At 32.2% G+C, this 24,372-nt stretch overlaps 1 protein-coding gene across 7 annotated transcripts in view; it reads right to left on the bottom strand.

The window, feature by feature from the left end:
• Positions 1-3,319: 3,319 nt before the first annotated feature.
• The window catches only part of LOC124369116 (multidrug resistance-associated protein 1-like), a 93,805-nt gene continuing 72,752 nt past the window's right edge, over positions 3,320-24,372 (bottom strand). For 3 of the 7 annotated variants that reach the window (XM_046826876.1, XM_046826902.1, XM_046826885.1), the window contains 9 exons: positions 23,656-23,746; positions 23,399-23,507; positions 20,919-21,045; positions 19,415-19,513; positions 14,008-14,154; positions 13,726-13,884; positions 6,487-6,653; positions 3,611-3,805; positions 3,320-3,492 (listed from right to left, as the gene is read on the bottom strand). In XM_046826876.1, the coding sequence (XP_046682832.1) occupies positions 3,381-3,492; positions 3,611-3,805; positions 6,487-6,653; positions 13,726-13,884; positions 14,008-14,154; positions 19,415-19,513; positions 20,919-21,045; positions 23,399-23,507; positions 23,656-23,746 (1,206 nt within the window). In that variant the 3' untranslated portion in view covers positions 3,320-3,380. Of the gene's footprint in view, positions 3,512-3,610; positions 3,806-6,486; positions 6,654-13,725; positions 13,885-14,007; positions 14,155-19,414; positions 19,596-20,918; positions 21,046-23,398; positions 23,508-23,655; positions 23,747-24,372 lie in introns of those variants that run through there. The other 4 variants (XM_046826893.1, XR_006923043.1, XM_046826910.1 and 1 more) reach the window with 4 other exon arrangements.

The raw sequence follows: 24,372 nt of genomic DNA, 5'->3' as shown, positions 1-24,372 counted from the left end.
AATTGGTACTTGTAGCCTCCAGCTTGCGCATGCTTAAATCCCCCCAGCCAAGCGAGACTCTCTTGAAAAATTATACTGAATGCCTTTGGCCTCTGCGTACCTCAAGAGAGGTCTATAAGTTTGACTCTGTTTGCTAAATTTTTTTCTTGTTTCGTAGAGAATAGACATTTCTACCCAAGTATTGGCTTTGCGATCAATCCCTCAGATTTTTGTCTCTGAACGAAGTAAACAGTATGTTGAATTGTTTGCTAGCTGCCCGGATTAAGTTGCCTTCATCAACAAATGCAATTCTTGAAGTTTTTGTTCAGTCCAGCTTCCTCATTTAGATGTCTGTTTCTAAGTCCTGGGTATTTGAAACAAAATTTAAGAATATGCTAATAACATAATCCTATTTGACAGAATACTTGTATTGAAATCAGTGGAGAAATACCGATCATTATTCCCTCACAAGCGTGATTGCCATCACCCCTTATTGCTAACTTAAGATTGGTTAGATCTACAGCGAAGAGAAATTGCTAACTGTGAACAAAACACTAAAGCTCCATGCATTTATTAAGGTATTTTTAGTATGTATCATACTTACAATGTTCTGAAAGTTGTCAAAAATTAGAAGAAAAGATATTGTCAAATTGTTCACTGACACTACAAAAATCACAGAACCCCTCTGAAAGTTGGAGCCTTAATACACTCTATCACCATGAAGAGCGCAGCACCAAGCAAAGCATATTTAGAGTAGTCCGATTCTTACAACCCAAGTGATCAGGGCTTCCCACTGATCGGAGTTACCTGCTCTCCCCTGTCTTCTAGAGATTGTTCATTTCGAAGAACTACTTACTTCCTAACAAGAGGAAGGTGACACTTTGATATCCAGTGAAGTGCTGAGCCGATTGTGTCAGAAACTCATGTGATACTTTGTAGTAACTGAACTAATAGTGGTTGCATCTAACACCATGATGTATGTGATATGATGGTGGCTTTATATGATGTTGGTTAGACTTTGGAAAAGGATCAGTTGTTCAACAATGAAGAAGATATTGTGTGGTTTATAAAAAGGCACCTGTGTATCAGGTGATACATGGACTGTTTGTAGGTAAGTGTACAGATAATTAGTCATTGAGACTGGTTATATCGTAAGTGTAATCCACAGACCAATAGGTCTTGTTATGTACAATTCTATGTAGCATTAGCATTTGTTTTTCCTTTTTTCAGAGCATGCAGTTCTTGATGAGGAATACATTTCAGCTGATTCCTGTAAAATCGCAACCAACAAGAATTTTCCGGGCTGGTGGTTATAAATGGATGGAATAAAACTATCAAGTTTTAGGATTTCAGCATCTAGTCCTAACCAAATGTAAAATTCAATTGTTTCAAATTTGCAAGATATTATACCCAAAATTCAAAAGGTAATAATATTACATTTAAAATATGATAAATTTAAATATTAAAATATAAAATTAAATGAGGACTAGCTTTGTTAATAGGAGAACATCATGTACACTTAGAGAATGGCTAAAAAAACCCAAATCATGTGAGACTAAAATAGTCCAACATTTTGACACATAAGTACAAAACAAATAAGTAGTTATAGATACTTCTACTTACTCTAACATATACTACTTAACTTATCTTTCCAATTCAAATTAAAATCAACAAACCTAAAGTACAAAAAGGTTAAAATTTGACTCCAAAGACTCCCTTTGAAGCAGTCCACAAGAACTAAGCTAAATCAATTTTAACTGGGCTGTTCTTTTGAACTCATTACCATCTCCAGTTTTAAATTCTCTAAAATTAAAAAAAACTTTTACTATAAATTTAAAGTCTGATATAAAATCCATCTTAGTTATATTATGACAGAAGTAGGCTTCTCTGATCTGTGTTATATATTTTCTTGATCGGGAAACAAATAAAAATCAACTATCGAACAAAAAATACTAAGAATGAAGTTACCATAATTATATACACTTGATGTGTATTCTAAATCGTGGCAACAAGGCAAACTCAACATAGGCGACGGAAATATAATGCACTCGAACCAGAAAGGCTCATACAGGATGAAAATCAAAAACCTTCGAAATTGCGGCTTTGCACGGACGGTTTCTTCATCACTGGTTGTTAAATCGTCATCCAGTATATCACTAATGTAATTATTTTGTTAATCACTTGTACTTGCAACCATCAGAAATAGAAATAGTACTAAATGAATAGTTCACTTATTGTTTGGACACTATAACCTGGAAACTCAATCCAAAGTAATAACAGTTACTTTTTTTACATGAGAATGAGGCATAAAACTAATTATATTATTTGATTGCACTTTACCCTCATATTTACAATAAATTAAAAACTAAAACAAACTTTTAATACAACGAAAACAACAATAAAAGTAAAAAGAACCCGTTTCACAGTGGTTTGACTAGTTTGTTTATATCGGTAGACAATTCACTCGGCTGAAACTTATGTTGCTTGTCAACAAATCAGTACTGCAAAAAAATAGCTGCAATGTTGTTTCAAATAGTTCAAACTATTTCCGAGAGATAGCAGCACAATGCAGATCCAGTAGAACCCACCAAACTAATCTCATACATTGATGAAATGAGACGTAGTACAACAGCCGTGCAGTGCCTGTGATTCGGCAGCCAGTGGAACTACAGCACACCAGGCAGTGCCTGTGTTTTGTCCAGAAAAGGTTCATAATTCTTAAAGTTATTAACTAAAGAATGCAATTCACTTTGCCACAATTTAATGATTTGTCTCCGTTGATTTGAAGGTCTAATCACGTCTTCTAAATTCTCTGCTGAATAGGTTTTAAGTTTGAGTACCTTTTTGAAATGTTTAAGCTTACAAAATTCCTTATAGAAGTATAAAAATGCAAAGGAAAATATTAAAAGAGTATGAAAGTACTTTCATGGGAACTCTCTTCTAAGTTTACAAATGTTTTAAAAGCAAACCATGTAAAAATTTATTAATAATTCTTAACACTTTATTGAAAATGTTTAGCCATATGCCACAAAGTTCAAAATAAAGTGTTTAGATATAATAAAACAAAGATCGATATATAAAAAAGCTTCACAAAACCTTTTTACTGAAGAAAAATTACTTAAGAAAAAAATGTTTATTCTGATATGTAAGGTTTAAGTTCCTTCCTTCTTGAAATTTTAAATATCAAAAACTGTATAAGAAAAATTGCTTTAAATTATTTAGTATTTTTGTTATGAGTTTTCCAATATATTGAGTAAAAGCTTAAACAAAGTTGTGCCCAAATGAAAGTAATCACTTTGAAGGTTTCATAGAATGGGAATGTTAACTTAACTCAGACATGTGAATACACAGTTGACAACTTTACTGTGAATCATGACAAAAACTACATCAGATAGATTCTTCTACACGAGGCCTGCATCCTGGGCTAGAGCGTAAAAGATTGATGAAGGGCATTTCAGTAGATGTTTTGGAGAATCAAACTCTTTGATTAGCCCTTTATCCAACACTAGAACTCTGTAACATAAAACATTTACTTTAAACAAAATAATATTTTTAAAATGTATCAAACTAGCATTGGACTAATTGAGCCAGTGACCACTATGCCTTCAAAGTTAGATTTGTTGTCACTTACCTATCAGAGTCCATTATGGTGTTGAGCCGGTGGGCAATAGTGAGTACTGTGCAGTCTCGGAACTCTCTGCGGATGGTCTGCTGGATCAGGTCATCAGTCTCCAAGTCTATGGCAGCTGTTGCCTCATCCAGTATCAACACCTTGGTCTTACGCAGCAGAGCTCTGGCCAGGCACATCAACTGGCGTTGACCAATGCTACAATGAGTACACTGGTTAATTTTCTAAAGATTAATAGACTTACTCTGTAAAACCAAACAACTTTTGACTTTTGAAAAACAAGACCATTAGAAGTTCTTAGGTTTCTCTATAAAGTATTAAATCTATGCTTATAACCTTCACATTAAATGTGACAGTTTTATGAGGCTGGAGATTTTGTAAGGCATGTGAAGAATTCAGTATTGCCTAACACTTACCTCCCATGTGAATAGCCTTGGAAAGGAATGGTCTCACAATTAACTATATCAAAAATACTTTATTATGATGCATAGGCCTGAGCTGGTACATGGGTTCAGAGGCAATCTCCCCTATTTGTCATTCAACAATATGTGTTGATTGGAGAAATAGTCATATGGGTTTACATTCCAATTGAAAGTCAATTTAACAATAGGGAAAGTAAAATTCTACCAGTACTAAAGAAAGGTGCTCCACGAGTCAGATTAGAAGTCTTCGTAATTCCTTAGAGGATTACTATAAATTGTGAGGACTTAAGTCTGAGAACTACATCTTTATTACTGCCATAAATTGTTCCAATATAGTTAAGTTTAAACTAATCTTCACTTCCAGTATTGGTTGTCATGATGCATACATACTTATTGACTAATAGCTTGTATAATGCAGACAGATTGTGAGGTAAATTTAATCTAATAAAATATAATAGTTTGTATTATTTAATGTCCAGTATTATTTCTTATTTAACAAAAACTAATTCATAGCAAACACATTATTTAGATAGCGCTATATAGATATAACTTGAAACTGAAACTTTCCAATGACCAAGCTAGTTTATCACAAACAAATAATATTATCAACCTTTAAACTGTTTTATTGAAATAGATGTAAGACCTCTCTAATCACAGTTTTAAAAATTCAAATCAATTTTTCAAACGACTTCAAAAAGGAGGAAATCATTCAATTCAACCTGTTTCTATGGAACTTTTTTATGCATGTCCACAGATTTTTTTTCTGAAATAACTGATAAACTGATTTCAATTAATACTTTTTTAAATGAAAGAGGACTGCCCCAGAGTGGTCCCACTTAAGATTTTTCAGGATTGGACAATTATCTAACCAGGCAGGAAATCACTGTGAAAGTATTACAAATGGAGAAACTGTACAGAACATCATGCAGAAATGATATTTTCTAACAAATACTACAACTTACCTCAGAAATGCCAGAAAACATACATTTTTGTGTTTTTTTTAGAATAATTTTCCTATTAGAAGAAAAATAAAAAACTTTGTTGTGTTTTATGAATATGAGGCATATTAAGATACACTCTAAAATAGTGAGAAAGTATATAGATTGTGATCTGTTAAATTAAAATTACAATCTTTAATGTTGCTAGTGGTTGTTTCATTGATTGTATCTTGGTTCCAAGTAATGCCTCCTTTGAGACTGCCCTTATCCCAGTTGTTAACAGATGTTGGGGAGGAATTTAATTTCGTGCTCTAAGACAATAGACTAATACTGTATAAGAGTTTGCGTTCCTTCACATTTTGTAATTGCGCTTCGATTGCAGTATCTGTGGAATGTATTTCATGAAGTAGAGGGACAAAATGCAGGGATTAGGATTTTTCTGAGTTTTAAGTGCCAATCTATTAGAGACTCTGTGTGACATTACATGGAACAACAGTAAGAAATATACGCCAGAATTCATTGCAATGGGTTCTTCAATAAACTAACTTATATAAACTTTAGAGTTACAAAATTGTACATTCTACGAGTAATCTCAGAATATCTCCATCTGTATTCCGAATTACATGAGAGAATACACAACATTAACTGCTAAAAATAAAAATAATAATACATTTTTTACAATTCAAAAACTTGTTATAAAATCAAGAAATTAAAATGAAATAATTTATTTTAATTTTAGAAAACACTTTTTCAAAACCAACACCACACAATTTTTGAAACTGCACCAATTTATTAAATAAAGTAGATTGCTTTTCAATAAATGATGTGATATAAAAGAATTTGGGTGCAATTTGAAGATAGAACGTATTTATGTACTTTAATTTTTAAAGAATATAGTTTTCTTTGAACATGTTCTTTACAAATGAAATTGTGTTATTGAATTACTTCGCTGGCAAGGCAGATTAAATATTTGTATTTATAATTCATACTTTCATAGATTGCACAACCTCTTATAACCATTAACACATAGTATAATAATGAATATAATTGTTCATTCACTACAAAACAGCTAATCCACTGTACCTATCTAAATTCAACTACATAATTCGTTATTACTATGATGTAAAGTACTGAATCATGTCAATATTTCCTTTTCTTTCTTATGAAACATCATATAATATATGTAGAAGGACTGCTTTAAGGAGAATATGTTTATAAGATGTATAACTTTAGAATAATTGTGTAATATATATGTGTTTCTTAAAATTTGGATAGGTACATAAATAAAAATCTTAATACTTTTCATTTTATTTTTTATTTAATAACTAAACTGCTGCACTATTTTATAACCCCTATATAATGGAAACAATCCCATATTGTGAATATATTTTGCTATATTTTTACCATGGAACTTATTGGTCAGAGGGTAAAATAATTGATAGATTGGACTTCATAGTAAAGCAGAAGCACAATAATACAAAAATCTATATAACAATGTTGAGATTATGTAATTCCATACCTCAGGTTCTCTCCACCTTCAGCAATAGGATGTTTCAAACCTTGTGGAAGACTCTTGACGTATTCACTAAGGTGAGCAAGCTCTAAAGCATACCATATATCTGCATCACTGAACATTTCAAATGGATCCAGGTTCATGCGTAGATGCCCAGAAAACAGCACTGGATCCTGCAATCATTCCAGAGATAAGAGAATCAATTGACAGTTATTAGTATATAAGACTAGTTATTAGGATGTGAGGTTATATTGAAAGACTAATTGATTTAACACACATGTAGACCTTAAATTCATCTTTAGGATTGAAGTGAAATTTTCTAGAGATAATAATTTTACAGTTTTAGTAGAAATAGACAATATGTAAACTATAATAATAATAATAATAATACACTTATTTATCTCTTAAACTGGATTTACAACAGTTGTAATATGATAAAGATCATTTACAATATGTGGCACATATTTCATCTAACAAAGAATATGAACATTTTATGGTTAACAGAACACTATTCTATATTAAAAGAGACAAACACAGTAGGATTCCTCCAAGGTGAGCCTGTTCAAAGGATTCTCACAAAATACAATAGTAGAAAGTATACACATAAAATGAAAATATTGTTATAGTTTAATTAAGCTCCATCAAATGAATAGCGTATGGTATTAATAACATATAATCCGCTTAAAAAATAGTTTGGTTCAGTGTCTAATACAAAAAAATCAAGAGTGCAAGAAATACACTAAAATGCTTTTCAATAAGAATACAAACAAACAACAACAATCTACATACAGTAATTTTACCAATGGTGATACAGAACGCTGGTAGAATGTAAATATGATTTTTAAAAGTAAGCACATATGCATATGATATAATGGACATAAATGATTACTGAGAACAATTTTAAATCTGTATATTAAACATTAAATTTTCAATATCATTAATCATAAACAACCCTCTTTTTAGAGCTTTACCAAACAAATGAATTGTTGTGTAATTAGCTTTTAAATAAGGTGAAATGTGGTTAAACATTCGTGGTCCTACAAACAATTATTGTTTTAGTAAAATTAGTGCTTTCAGGTTTTGGAACAAAAAAATCACAATTATTAAGGTGTTAAGAACTTTGTATACATACATACTGTATAAGTAAAACATTCAGGAAGGCAAAGACTGGATAAGAAGATTCATGTTTATGTTTCCATGCGACGACTTGAATAAAATGTTTTTGATATATGATTACAGGATTGATTTGTTATATATGTCCCACCCCAAAAAGTAATTCCATAGTTAAGCCTGCTGTGTACTAGTGATAGATACAGTGTCTGCATTACTTCATTGTTGGGCATTTTCTTAAAAAAAGTCTAAGAATGTGAAACATTTTTAGTTTTAGTTCAGATACATGTATTTTCCAGATTAGACCGTTACCAAGCATTATACCTAAATACTTTATTAAATCTACATTTGAATTTCATAGTGCTTCTTGATGCAATGCCTGTTATTTTCAATACAATTAAAACATTTATAAGTAATTACATTTTAATTTGCCCCTAAAATTGAAATTTATAAATTTTGTTTTGTTTGAGCTCAATATCATGTCATTTTTAACAAATCACAATTTGAGTATCTCCAAATCAGAACTAACCTGCAATGCTATGTCATATACTTCCTTAGCAACATAGCAAAACTTTTTATCATCAGCAAAATTAATTACATGGTCACAAAATTTTCCATTGCAAAGATCATTAATATATATATCAATAAAAGCACTGGTCCCAGAACTGAACCTTGTGGAACTCCACTTACTATATCTGCAATTCTCATACAACATTATTAACCTTTATGCACTGACTTCTCCCAATCAAATAAGTACTGAACCAGTTAAGATTGCCACATTTAATACCACATTTGTATTATTCATTAGAATTTTATGATTAACTGTGTCAAACGCCTTGGTGATATCTAGGAAAAGCTCACTTGCAGAACATCCATTATTTATAACGGATGATATTTTTTCCATAAAATGAAGTAAAACTGTCTCTGTTCAAACCCCCTCGGAAACCAAATTGGTTCTTGCTAAAAAAAAGGAAATGCTATTTAAAAAAAAATTTTCTTTTCATAACTTTTTCAAATATTTTTGTAAATGACAACAATATTTATTTATTACATGAACATTAAGAACAGTAATTTGTCAAGTTACAATAAGTAGAATTAAGGAGATGTGTTCATTAATTCCAGGAACTCTTCTATCTTGTACGCAGGATTCTTCAACAGGAATTCTTTAAGCAAGCATTTCAGTCTGTTGCCAGTCAGGGTCCGGAAGTGGTCTGGAAGGAGGTTTTTCAGTTTTTGGCCTACGTATGACGGTTTTTTCTCGAAGAGGGTTGTTCTATGTTGGGATAGGACGAATCTAGAGGCATGGCGTGTGGGGTAGCTGTGAAGGTCCATGTGAGTCTGCAGGTTTAGTGTGTCTGCATATAAAATGGCTTCATAGATGTAGAGCGCAGGTACTGTTAGTATGCCTAGGGTCTGATAGGCTTGACATCAGCTTTGCTGGGACTCCAGGTTTGCAATTGTCCTAATTGCCTTCTTTTGTAGTACAAGTTCTCTCTTCAGATTTCCCGAGGAGCTTCCCCAGATTGTAAGACCATATCTAACATGAGATTCTACTAGAGCGTAGTATGCCATTTTTGCCGCTTCCTGAGTGCCAACCCATTTAATGCGTTTAACAATATAGACACCAGTGCTGATTTTATTGCAGATGTTGTTTACATGGTTTGCCCATGTGAGTCCATTATCTAGAGTTATTCCTAGAAACTTAATCTGATCAGCCACTGCTACATTGAGGATACTAGTGGGTAGAATTTTTTTTCTGCTAAAATGTACTTGTGTTGTCTTGTCAGGGTTTATTGCTAAATCATTTTGTTTACTGTAGGCTATGGCTTTTTGAAGAGATGCAACAGAGTTATCGTACAATTCTTGAGCTGTGTCATTTTTTAAAAGGAGGGTTGTATCGTCTGCATACATTATGCAGCTGGTACTGTAGTTGTGAATTAGAGCTGGGAAGTCGTTAGTCAACAAAATGAATAGAATAGAAACGGATCCCTGAGGAACTCCTCTTGTTATTGGTTTAGGATCTGATCTGAACATGGTAGTAAGGCCAGCTGTAGTATGTTGGATGTTTACAACTTGGGATCTCTCTTTAAGGTAGCTGACAAACCATTTGTTTTCTAAGCCTCTTACTCCTAAAGTTATAAGTTTTTTAGAGATCAGCTCATGTCCCAAACAGTCGAAAGCCTTGCTGTAGTCTAAAAATAAGGCTGTTACAAATTGTCCTTCATCTATGCTGTCGATTATAGACTCAACAAGGCTTATGATGGCAGAAATAGTTGATTTTCCTTTTTGGAATCCATGCTGACAGTCAGTAATTAAGGCCTGATTTTTGAGATGGGTCATTAACCTGTTTAGTACTATTTTTTCTATAATTTTTGAAAAAGTTGAAATTATGATATGGGCCTGTAATTTTTTGGGTCGGTTTTTGGTCCTTTTTTATGCTTTGGATATACCCTGGAGACTTTCAGTTTGGTTGGAAACTGCCCTAATGAGAAAGATTTATTTATTATGGATGTGAGAGGGGTAGTTAATTCTTCTGCACAGTGTTTTACGGTTTTTGATGAGAATTCGTCTATGCCACTGGATAGTTTGTTTTTTAAGCTATGTATGACTTGATTTACTTCTTTGCATGTTGTGGGAGTCAGATAAAATGATTGTGTTAAAGGAGTGTTTGAAGGGTTTTGATCCTCTTCCAGTCTGCAGCCTCCCAATTGTTGATTGTTCTGTTGAACTGTTACTTCTGCTATTTGAGTAAAGTAAGTGTTGAATTGGTCAGCTACCTGAATAGGATTGTCAACAACTGTATTGTTGATGTTGAGCTTAGGGCAGTTTTGACTTATTGTTAGAGGTAATTATTTTCTGTGCATTAGCATTTTGCTGTAATGTCCTTAGTGTGATGTCATACGTCTTTTTTATGTTTACCATTGTTGCTTTGTCTTGTGCCTTTCCAGTTAATTCATAGGTTTTCAGGGCCCGTAAGTAGGCAGCTTTGATCTCAGCTGATTCTCGGTCATAGTAGTCAATAGGCTTGCTTTTTGTTTTATTTTTGTTCTTCCTTTGTGGGCAAGATATGTCCAAGGCAGTTCGCAGTGCTCCTTCGAAATTGTTAAAGGCTGATTCTGCATCTTCGGCATTGTGGACAGCATCCCAGTTTTTTATGGAGAGCAGGGATTTCAGCTGGTCAAGGTTTTTCCTACCCATTTGTCGCCTTAGAGTTTGTGAAGTGGTATTATTTTTGCTGAAGACCAGACTGCACATTTGAGCTGTATGATCTGATAGCCCAGTTTGTAAGACTGTTGTACTAAGGTCATGGTCTGGAATATTAGTACATATGCAGTCAATTGATGTGCTTGTGTCAGGTGTAATGCGAGTTGCTGGGAGAGGAATTCTTCTCATATTTTGTGTTGCCAACTCATTTTCAAGCATCAGACTGTCATGGTTATTAGGTTTTAAACTGTCAATGTTTATGTCTCCCACCAGAATTAATGACTTATTATGAGCTTGATAATGGTCCAGGATGTTCGATAGGATGTCCAAGCTAGTTTGAATATTTACACCTGGGGGACGGTAAACACCAAGGAGATAAAGATGCTTCCCATTGTTTGTGATATGAACCATTGCAGCCTCAAATAGTTTTTCTTCACAATGGTTAGTAATGTCAATTGCTTCTGTGTCATTTGTTAGGTTGTCCTTACAATAAATAGCTACTCCCCCTAGTTTATGTTCTCTTCTACAGTACTCAGACACAAGTGTGAAGCCTTCAAGTTTTGTGTTTTCAATATCACTTTGTTTGAGACCATGCTCTGTTAAAACTACAAGGCTGGGGCATATTTCACTTAACAGGTGATTTAGCCGGTTTATTTTTGTAGACAGGCCTCTTATGTTCTGATGACATATTGTTAGGCTATAATTTTCTTCTGCTGAGTGTTGCCTAAAAAACAGTTTCTATCTTCTGAGAATGAGTTAATGGGATCACCCGTTCCAGTGATATCATGAGCAGGAATGGAGTGCAGACTGGTTGAAATATTCAAATAGTGCTGGTTGATTCTAGTGTAGTAGTCAATGTGCTTAGTAAAAAAATCTTCCAGGTTTTCATTGTCAGGTCGTATTCTTGCAGTCATCGGGGGTAGTCTTTCTTTCACAGTGCTTGAAGGATAAGTTGATGGGTGGGGTTCCTGTTTGTTGGTTGGAGTAGATGTTATAAGTGACTTGGGGGTTTGGTCTTCAAAAGGGGTTTTTGCATTAGGAACAGAGGTTTTCATTTTTTTACTTGAAGGGAAACACTGAATTTGTTCTCTTCTTTCTTAAAAACTGGTTTCTTTATATTTTTGAACTGAATTTATTTTTTATGTATTGGCATTTTCAATTCAGGGGCACACTCTTCTGTGATTTTTGTTACTGTTAGGTTCTTTACGGTTGCTTCAAGATTTTTCAACTTTTCTTCCAAAATGATGTCATGATTTTTTAAATAACCCATTTCCAGAAGAAGAGAGGGGGAAGTGGTATTTGTTTGAGAATCAGGGGTCAAAGTTTGAGTTTCTGCATTACAAAACAACCTATTACTTTTTTCAGATATCTGCCGCTTCAGTGTAATGGGTTTACTCTTCAAGTCTTGAATTTTTTGTTCGTGGTCGTCAATCATCATGTTCAGTTTTCTGTCATGATCTTCAAAGATAGCTTGAGCTTCAATTGAGTATTGTTTTTCTTTGGTCAATTGTGCTTCCAGCTCAGATACCTTATCTTGAAGCCTCTCCATATTTGAAAAATGCTTGTTTTCACAGTTTTCAAGTTCCTCTATTTTGGCTTGCAGACAACTCAATTTGTCAAGAAGTTTGAGGTTTTCCTTTTTTAGAATACCGTTTTCTTGGAGTAGAGCAGATCCTATTTTAGCAGCTACAATCAAATTTTCTTCATTACTTTGTGCACTGCAATCTGTGAGGCTTTTTTCAAGCCTTTTTTTCAATTTCAATATTGAAATTGGTCTATAGTTATTACATAAATTTTGGTCTTTCTTAAAAACTGGAATTACAAGAGCTGATTTCATACTATTTGGAAAAACTCTATTCTTTAAGCTAAGATTTAAGTGCAAAAGAACATTACTAATTTTGGGATAAGTTAAATAAACTTTATTATTTTAGAACTGATTCCATCTAGACCAGGAGACGTGCCATTTTTCAATGATCCAACAGCCCAAGATAGCTTATTTTCCAAAACTGGTTGAAGAAACAGAATTACACAAGGAATACTCAACAAAGCAATTATTATAATTTAAAAATTATTTGGCTTGGAACTGTTTTTCCTCAGTTCTGATGATACATTCAGAAAATATTTATTAAATTGGTTAGCAATCTGCAAGGGTTCATCAACAACTATACCATCTTATTTCTAGACTGTCAATATCATTCTTATTTGTTTTCTGTCCTGTGATTTCTATTACAATATCCCATGTTTTTTAGGATTGTGTTTCTGTTTGTTAAATACTTTAGTATAATAATCATTCTTTAACTTTCGAATGTCAGAGTTTAATTTGTTTCTATAATCAACTACAAATGATCTAAAAATAATATTATTTGATTGTTTTTTAACTTCTTTGATAGACTATCTCTAGTTTTTATGCACTTACACTTACAGATAGAATCACTTATTCAAGGCTTCACCTTACCAATACTTCATTTTTCTACCTGGTAATTATATTTTACATTTAATAATTATATTACTTAACAGTTTAAGAAATGTCAAAAGCACTTGAAACATCAGTCTGTAAAAAAAAAACTTCATCCCAATCTGTTATAACTAGAATCTCATTAAGCCGGTGTTTATACAGTAGGCCTTATGATTAACATTAACTTTGGCCTTGATCTTGCTAGATGACCTGCCTACAATTTTCACCAACACAGCTGTAAGACAGTGATCGGTGATGTGATAATCGATAACCAAAGCTTTTAAAATAACAAAATATGAATTATTACACTATATGTTTAGCGTAGGTCACTGAGACCAATCTTGGCAATGTTAAGGTCATCAATATAAATATAGCCACCTGCAGCTTCAATAATGTGAGAAGCAGAGAGTGAGAGAGGACTTGCCTGCTCCAGTGCGACCAAATTACCAAGCTTATTAATTCTATTGGCAACTTACTTGAGGGACAATGGTGAGTTTTGAGCGTAGGTCTCCAAGACCAATCTTGGCAATGTCTAGGTCATCGATATAAATATGGCCACCTGCAGCTTCAATAATACGAAACAAGCAGAGTGTGACAGAGGACTTGCCTGCTCCAGTGCGACCAACTATGCCGATCTGAAATATTACATTCTATAGAACATTTTGACAAATGTTTTCATAAGAATACAGTAAATAAAAATGAATTTCCATCTTGTCCATTGCAAACTACTTTACATTTGTATAAAAAAGTGAGTATACCTTCTCGCTACCAAATACAGTGAAGGAGACATCCTTCAGTATAAGGTCCAGTCCCTCACGGTATCTCACTTTGTAATTCTGGAACTTGACAACTCCTTGGTTAGGCCATTTTGGTTTAGGACGGGGCTCCAGTACCAATGCGGCTTCCTGCAAGATAGTGTAATTTAAATTGAAAAACAGATACATTGTATAATAAGATAGTACATGACACTTTGTAATAAAACTTTTGAGGATTTAAACATGACAAGATTCAAAACTGAAACAATAATTTAATTATATCTGTACAAAACAAAATGAAGGTGTGTTGATGATTAGTTAAGGTTAAAACAGAAAAGTGATACAGTATTTATAGTGGAATATTTAGAAAGAATTAACAAAAATTTGATTTATAGGGACAATACTTAACTAACAAAATTTAAAATGTTTGTTGCAGGTATTATAGTAAATGTACTATTCCAACAAAGTTATAGCTAAAAAACTTTGGGTTTAACCTAATCCTAGCCAAACTACAATCTCTTGGCATTCAACAGTCAGCTCTGAAATGGTTTGAGAGTTACTTGAGTGAAAGATACCAAGTTGTGGAGGTCAAACAGAGAAGAAATGGAGACACCTGCACTGTCAGGTCTGGAAGGCTACCAGTGACTCAAGGTGTTCCCCAAGGCTCCGTCTTAGGGCCAATCTTATATATTTTATTCACAAATGACTTGCCAACTTTCTTGGAAAACTACACAAATTCTATTATGTATGCAGACGATACTCTTCTGCTATCTGCCCAAAAGGATGTTGAACAGCTGGAAATAAATTCCTACATCTCATTTAATATGGCCCAACAATATTGCAGATACAATAATGTAGTATTAAACAGCTCCAAGACTAAGCAAATGAATATAATGAATATAATGAAGTTTATTCCACAGTATTTCAAATTTACATGACATGGCAATAACGGAATAATACTAACCACTGTTACCAGTAATTGTGGCTAGTTAACAAATTTCAATACATAATAAATATAACATATTTTGAGTTCAGTTCAGTATACTGTACAATTAAGGTTGACGTGCAGCTCTGCAGTGTTTGTGGCGTGTCTTGATGTGGGGGAGGCGAACAGTAGATAATATAAGATAAGATTAGACAGTTAGAATTTTTTTACAATGAACCTAGACTTAGCTTGTCTTCAATGGATACACCGTTTAAACTACGATTACAAAGTCATTTGATTTTATATATAAAAGTACACAGTTTAATATTCATTACAAATACAAAGGCAAACAGATACAATACTTCAATAATACTATAATACTTAAACTAATCATACATATAATTTTAATAAATATTTTCCTGTAAACAAGTAAGTTCTTTTTTATCTAAAAGCCATATTTTCAGTTTTTTACAAAAAAGGTTTATATTTTCTATTTCTTTAATTTCAGTAGGCAACTTGTTAAAATACTTCGGTCCCAGATATAAGAATGATTGTTTTATTATAAACTTGTTTACTTTTGGTAACATGAATAGTCTGAGCTCATTACTACGCATATTAATAGTGGCTCCTTGAGAACCCTCTGTTGCCACTTCTGCAATAAAAAAGTCGTAATGTTTTAAAAGTGAACAAATGTTGTATATAGGGAGTAATGTTAAGGTTTTGGTACAGAGGAAATGAAGATTCTAATGTGGACTTTTTTAGAATAATGCGTAGAAACATATTCTGTGTTCTTCTCAAGTTGTCAATAACTGTCTTGGACCCACCTGCCCAACAGACAATGCCATATTGCAGTCTAGAGTGTATTAGTCCATAATACAAACTACGCAGCAAGACTACGTCACAAAAGTTTCTTAAAAAATAAAATTTACGTAAGTTATATTTTATTTGATTATGCAAAAGGTTTCCATGTGCCTTCCCATGTTAGATTTTCATCAACATTTATACCTAGGTAATTTAAAAGAGTTTACTTTTTCAATGATTGCACAGTTACAGTTCAACATATTATTACAGGTATCGTTATGGTACCTTATTGGAAAACGGAAATCGAAAGTTTTTGTGATCAAAATTTATATATTTTGTTTTGTTTTGTATTCAACATCATTTTATTTACTTCACACCATTGTTTAATAATATTGAGGTCGTGAGATATATGAGAGTAAAGGTTGTCTTTAATTTTATCAGAGTATACAAAAGCAATATCATCTGCAAAAGCAAATATGTTTGCCCTTAAAATCCTGATTCAGTAGATCATTTATGAAAATAATGAATAGATTTGCAGCCAAAACAGAGCCCTGGGGCACTCCGGCCTTAACAACCTGGGGTGAACTTAGATGATTACTTATTCGCACTTGTTGGGTGCGATCCGTGAGAAAAAACTTGAAAACCAATTTAATGCTACACCTCTTATACCAATTGCCTCCATCTTTGATAATAAAATATTATGATTTACAAAATCAAAAGCTTTTTGAAGTCGACAAAAAGTGCAGATGTCTTACAACTGTTATTGAAGCTGTTGTATAATAATGAAACAAAATCAATCAGCGCATCTTCGGTTGACTTGCCTTGTGTAAAACCAAATTGCCTATTGTTTTGAAAGTTTATTGTTTTTAGATATGTTATTAGTCTTTTTTTCATGCATTTTTCAAAATTTTTGAAAAAACTGATAACAGGCTAATTGGACGTATGTTATCTAGACTGTGAGAATTTGGTTTTTAAGCAATGGAATAACAATGCCCTTTTTTAGCGCCTCGGGAAAAAAAACCAGTTGAAAAACTTAAGTTAATTAAATAATGAGACAGTAAAGGAGCTATTTTTTCAGATATTTGTTTTATTAGCAGTACTGTGATAATTGTCGTATCCCGTCGACTTTTTGTTTTTTAATTCTTTAAATAATTTTGTTGATCTCGTTTGCATCTGTTGGTGTAATATAAAAGGAAGAAGGATAACACCCATTATCTGACCTAATGAATGCTGCAAGGTTTGTTGTGCAATTTGCTTATATCACAGACACTGATAAGGAAGCTATTTACTTTATCCGCGACCTCTTGAGGCTTATCTAAGGTGCTTCCATTCTCCAGTACAATTTTGTTGACATTCTTATTTACGTTATTGCCCATTAAATTATTTATTATTTTCCATTGTTGGCCAATATCGCCATCATGCTCATTTATTAACTTAGAATAATATTGATTTTTTAGATTGTCTATAATCATTTTTTAAATTAACCGTAAATGAATCGTAATATTTCTTAAAACGCTTATCATAGGTCTTCTTCTATAAATATTGTATAACTTTTGTCTTTTCTTGACTCTATTTAATATATTATTATTAATCCAAGGACTTTTAAACTTAGCTTTATCAAGCTTATTTCCTATAATAATCTTTTACAGTAATTAGTATTTACAACATAATTTAACTTATCTAAGAATAATTCATAACTATGATTAACATTTACTGTATTAAAAAAAATCTCCCCAATTCCACAGCATCTATGCTCTGTTTGATTCCTTCGAAATTATACTTAAATTTTGTTCTGCTATTTTGATTATTTTCATTTGGACAGGAAGTGAATATTTTTTAAACCTATAGCACAATGATCTGATATATCAACATCAAACACTGCACTCTCAAAGATTTTTTTATAATCTCTATATCTAACATAGATATGATCTACGCAGGTAGAAGACGTATTAGTAATTCTAGTTGGTTGGTTAATTAGTGATACAAAACTGTAATTGCTCATTAAGTTATTATATTTTTGTACATCTGATGAACACTTGGATGTGTCTATATTTATATCACCAATATAAACTGTATTTATTTTTATCTGTAATAATTTATTTTCAAGTTCATATAGAAAGCTATTTTCAGAAAAATTTTGTAATCTATACAGTGAGAGGAGATTAATTCGTGTATTATTATGTTTTAACTCCAACAGAAGACAATCAGCTGTTGTCATTTCGAATTTTAATTGTAAAACAATCGATATCATCTCTAATGAAGCAAGCAACACCACCTGCTCGGTATGTGTCATTACAATTACCAAACGTTTTGTATCCTGGTATCTTATAAAAGGACAATTCATTGCTATTTAACCAGATTTCACTTAAACTAAAATATTTGGCTTACTCCTAATTAAATTAAGTTCCACTAACAAATAATCAAAGTTTTTTCTCATACTCCTGATATTTAAGTGTAAAAAGGAAAATTGTGCGTTTTTTTGGGGGATGAATAAAATTGATCTAGCTTTTTATAAACAAAATGTTGAGCTTTTTCTAAATTCATATAGAAATGAATTATTAAAAATATTGATTGCTTACATAATATTAAAACGAAAATTTAAAGAAGCAATTGCTGTTTATCACTATAGGAATCACTATAGGAACTAATAAAAACTATGTGTCCGAACTCCCTGACCTCCAAGAAGCAGAAGACATGAATTATATAGGAATAACAATAAATAATAATTTAACTTGGACAAATCACATTGACAATTTATGCCTAAAGCTAAATTCATCTCTATATGCCTTATGACGAACCCATGCAACTAGTAACCTTAAATCTACTAAAATAGTGTACTATGCGCTGTTTGAAAGTCATCTTAGGTATGGAATAGCAGCATGTGGAAGCACAACAAAATTCAACCTTTCAAAAGTCCTTAAAATCCAAAAAAAATCAATACGTTTAATGGGCAACCTAGAACCTAGAGAAAGTTGTAGAGCTACGTTTAAAGGGTTGAAAATACTTACGCTAACATCCCTTTACATAATAGAAACAATATTGTATTGCCTAACAAGAGACCTTCCTCGAAATTGTGACCTCCATGAGCATAATACAAGACATAGTCAAGACTTCCCACTACCTCTTCACAGAACAGCCTTGTTTGAGAAAAAACCTACCTATGCTGGGAAGAAATCAAGAATAATCAAGAAAATCTCAAGAGAATGAAGACAATAATGAAGAACTGGCTACTGCAGAGAACCATCTATACAATAGAGGAATTCTACTCTTGGAGGCAACTCAATCAAGACCACTAATACTTATAATAAGACTTAACTAATAACCATGTACTTATTTTCATTGACGCTACTTGCAATCTTAAAGACTATCAATAAAGAATCTCTGATTTCTAATAAAATTACACCATTATAAAATTAATTAAATGTTTTTGAAGAGGTTCATCAAATAATTAAGTAACAGATTAATGCATGTTGAAATTAGTCTGTTATTTTGTCAAACATTAGATTTGTTATTTGTTCAATTCAAATAAAAAAATTATAACCATGTTTTCATAAACAATTTAATATGATGCAGTTGCTTTGACAATGGCTTAATACCTTGGTTAATTAATTTTATTAGTATATAAATAAAAATTAATACAGTACATGTAAGATAAACAATATATTAAAAAAATATTAAAGTTACCTGAGGAAGTTCAGTATACTCCTTTATCCTCTCCACAGAAACAATGCTTGTCTCTATTTCTGAAGACATTTTCACAGCAGCATTCATAACAAAAGTTATCTTTAACAAATAAATGTATTCATGAATTACTTTTAGGATTGTGTCCTGGACCCAAACATTTGAAACAATTATTTGATTAGTTCTGTAAAATAACCAATAAGAATTCCATCAGTAGCAATATAAAAAATAAGCAATATTTTGTATAAAAAAAACCTAAACAATTTCAAATTTCAGTGAACTTTTGTATTGGAGGATGAGGTTTTCCTAAGTAACTTTTTAATTTGTCAAAAAGTATCGATGTCCACTGATTGTAAACATTTTATCATTAAAATACATAAGGAAACAATTGAAAACCTTTTACTGATTTCTTATTAGTGCGTGGGTATTTTTAATAAACAAAAATAAATTAAAAAAAAAACACTTGAACAGTTCCAATCTTATACATTCTACTTTTTTTTATTTGATAGCTATAAAACTTCAGAAACAAAAGTGTAACAGTTTTGAAAGATTTATAACTACAATATACATGAATAAGAATGATCATGTATGGTTATGGGATGTTGTAGCTGAGAAGTCTAGGATGCTCCTGGTGTGGTTATAGTAGCATGGTCGCAAGCGTTTGATCCCAGCTCATGGTATTTAGGTTTATGTAGTGTACAGAACTATTAATTAGAACCACTGTTTTGTGGTAAAGCTGTGGGAGTGTTCATCTTATAAGAACAGCTTGTGTAAAAGTTAATGAAGCCTTTGAGTTCTTGTACAAAGTCTCCAAAACTAGGAATGTGTGTGTGTAAAACACTTGATTCATATTTATTAGAAAATATAATTAAGAAGTTGTGATTATGTAATAATATGATTAGCAACTATTTATTATATGTCTACATAAATTAAAGCACGAAACCTTACATAAATATAATTTTATAAAACACTTTAATAATCTAGAGGTTTTTATAACATGGACTTTAGTATAATTAATTGTATTAGTCTGGACTAGATATTTAACTATCAGATTAAATGTGTGTATGAATAAACATTAACTACCTCCAAAAAAATTCAGGAATATTTCTTCAAATTGTTGACCACTATTATTTACTGAAGTATAAGAAAATGATTCGAGTTTGCTGTTGTCATTTATTTATCTTTTTTCCTGTAATAAATATTGTCATGCAATTATATAATGACTTACATTACATAATATTGCATATTTATTTCAAAGTTTAACTCGTGATTTATAGTATAATGTATAAGATATCATGTTTGATTTATGTACGAGTATGTTGATGGAACACTTCTGAATTAATTAACAAATTAGTGAATAAAGAACTGATAATTACTGAACTATGTCATTTTTATCTTTTTGTCTCCTGTCTTATCTTAAGATTCTATAGAACATTAGAATATTTAAAAAGGAAAATATTTATTTTTGGCTGTGCACATTGTGTTAATATATTCTAAAAGTACCTACCTGTAAAGCATAACTAACAGAAAGTCCCACGATTCCTGGGTCCAGAGAATCTCTGCCTAATACAGCAAAAAAAGCTGCAAAGAAAATCAAAATATTTGATATGGTCTCAAGACGGATTCCCAACCACCTGGAAACAACACACAATATCTTCAGATTCCTAGGAAACAAGACAGAATTATGAACAAGTACTGTATATTAAGATTAAAAGACCCTTTTACTACATATTTTACAAATCAATGTATCATTATTATTGAAACAGAATCTTCCAGTGTGAGAGAGTAGAGTAAAATAGAGAAATAGTGCATAAAACCTAAGTATTACTAACGACAAAGCGATTATATGCTTATTATTTATTATAAAATATCACTAGGTTAAAGTCCAAATTGCTTCATATCCAAAGTTTTCTAGCAATAAGTGTTTACGGTATTGCCTTACAATTCTTCTTCAGAAATTTTCAACAGAGAATTTGGATGTGACATTGGCCATAATTTATGAAGGCATGATAAAGAAGCCATTCAAGTTCTAAAACGTTTGGAAGCGGAGAGTTTACTGTAGTTTCCAAGAGCTTTCCTAGTAATATCTTACCTTAATTATAATGATTGGAGGGTCTCTTTATTCCATGAATTCCTTTAACAAACAATAGCTAAACACTGCTCTTAGCCTGGGAAATATGACGTTATTAGGAATAACGAGTAACAATATTTCAATAAGGCCCTCGTATTTTCAGGAGTTTCAAATCAAGCACACACACTCCTTTGGCTGGGAATTTCATTTTATACAATGTTAACATTAATTTTCAACTATCTTCATCATCTGACATGGCAATGACTTTAACTTGCTCAGCTAAACTTCAGAGGAGCATCACACACTTCTTACACCTTCCAGTAGTTCCAGTCTGTTCCAATTGACTGTTGTTGACGTCCCTCCAATCACTCCAGAATACCATTATCTTACCCTATCAATCCGTCAATCATCCTGTAGTTTCCATTTTAGTCATGTTCATAGGTGTTGTCGACAATAACATAAAAAATGTAAGCACTTGCAGGATTATCACAATTAGTCACCAGTGTATTTTTTTAACAGTCTTGGAGCTCATCACACCTTTCCAGCCCGTCCAAGAAGTTTTGTAACCTTTACTTCTCTTGATGCATTGGACGTAGTCTTATAATCCCATGACTAAGAAGAGGCCACAAAAACGTCTCATTAAAGTTTTGTTAATGCCAGTCAGCTTGGATTGTTAAAACAGACCCACCCTGATTTACCTTTCATTACTTCAGGAAAGAGCGCTCATACCCTTTAGAATAGGTTGCTAGCTATACTCAGTAAATATTAATTTTGCTTAGGTATTTGATTGGCCATTGGATCTTTTTAAAGAATTTAAAAACAAACGTTATCCTGGGTTCTCTTTTTAGTTGGTTTGAGGATTATTTAACCTCGTAACAAGCTGTCTGTCAGGTTCGGTTAAACAATGTAAAGAACTTTTCTATAGACTTGAGTTCTTCAAGGTTCTAGCTCTGGTTCACATATTTTCAGTGTTTTTATCTATGACCTTCTAAATGTAGAGTTCACTTTTGGAAGCATTTGCTTACAGCTTGCTACAGAACCAATAGGACATTGGTTTTCATCCCTAAATGTACTACAGGAATACTGCAGTTTTGTGGACTCTGTAATACTCTCTGTCCAACTAGGCTAGGAGCACTCCTTCTGTTTGATATCTCACACTGCAGAAGGTTCTTGAGACTGGTTGGTGTGAGGTCGGTTACCAGTTCAGTATGGATTCTCCTAATGTTATTATAGACTGGTTGAGGCTCCATTCACTGCCCTACAGATTAGATGAGGGCAACACTGTTGTAATGTTGAAGATCATAAATATACATATTTACTACCAGAACCTCCACTGTTCTCCAGAACATGCATTTGTGAGCTCTTCAGTCATCAATCCAGGACCACAACTTATGAGTTGTACTTTGGTAAGGCTTCCTTGCCAGATTTGTTGCTAGTGGAGACAAATGACGTGGCAAAAAAGATTGTTTTATATATATAAATATATCAACAGTTAAAGTACAACATATCAGAAGATCAAAATAAGCTAAATAATCAAAGCAACATACCTTGACTGATATTAAGTAATGTGTTAATAGATTTTATAATTTACATTGTTTCAAAAAATCCAAAGGATTGAATTTATTTAGATGGCATTTATTTATAAAACAAACAATGCTCTCCTCACGTAGATCATGAAGATCCCTATTGTAAATGAAGATACAAAGGTTGTTTCTACGTATTGTACAGTAGTACTGAGAAGTTGTATATTTTCTTTCAATTTTGTTACTTCTAAGTCCCCAAAGGTGACCCCATAATGTAAAAGTCACTCAACAAGGCCATTGTAAAACTAAAAAAAGGACATATGATATATATTTGTGTTATATTAGATTAATTTTTTAAATGAACAATGTTGTGCCAAATTAAAATCTACTCACCTGCTGGACCTGAAGGAGGGAATGAAGCAGACTTGATTGGTGTCCACCTTATCTTGTAGTTCTTTTATGAAACGCTGTTCCACCTTGTAAGCACGTATTGATGTAACTCCTACAACAGTTATTGCTGTATATTGCTGAAAATGTTTAGAAATTGTTGTGGTCTTCATACCACCGCACGTTGTGGTTGAAACATACTCGTATTTCAATAAAATTCAACTAAAAGCAAATCCAATTATTAAGATTAGATAAAGACTGACCTGACAAAGTCTCGCTGAAGTGAGAGTAGATGGGAGACCTTGTCACTGACTCGATCCTCTTTATTTGACGAGATGTAGTCACATAAATCTTCTGTAATAAGAAAACTCGTGTGGTTAATTAAGAATTCTTCATTAAACGTAGAAGCTGTCTGAAAATCTAGAAATAAACATGTATTCAAAATATATGTATTTGTGAATCAATGCATGCAGTAACAATTATTCTTGCTTCACTTAATCAAATATACAAGTAATTCTTTAAACAACATTATTCCATTTATATTTTACTGACTTTGTAATAAAGGTACAGAAAATATTTTTTCAAATCAACAAAATCATCAACCTACAACTGGATGATCACTGAAATCTTAAAACTTGGCTGGACAGAAGACACACATGCATATGCATATACATCATTGTCCATAAGAATTGTCAATACCACCGGCTGTTGAGAGATATACCACTAGTTCAAGAGTTAGACAAAAACGAATCTTGTATACATTTCAGATGTCACTTAAAATTAATTTATATCACTGGTTACTTCTAATACTAATTTGGCATAATTATAAATATATTATATGAAGATGTCTTTATACCTGTAATAAATAAAAAATAACTTTGAGTTACAAGAAATTCATCAATCATTAAATGTAACATTTACAGCAATAATTTTATGTATAAATAAAAAATCTTAAAAAATAAATTACTTGTGATTTACTG

This window comes from Homalodisca vitripennis, chromosome 1 (assembly GCF_021130785.1).
Source record: "Homalodisca vitripennis isolate AUS2020 chromosome 1, UT_GWSS_2.1, whole genome shotgun sequence".
NCBI lineage: Eukaryota > Metazoa > Arthropoda > Insecta > Hemiptera > Cicadellidae > Homalodisca > Homalodisca vitripennis.
Note: the sequence above shows the minus strand (reverse complement) of the source record. Positions and strands in the feature narration are given on the sequence as shown.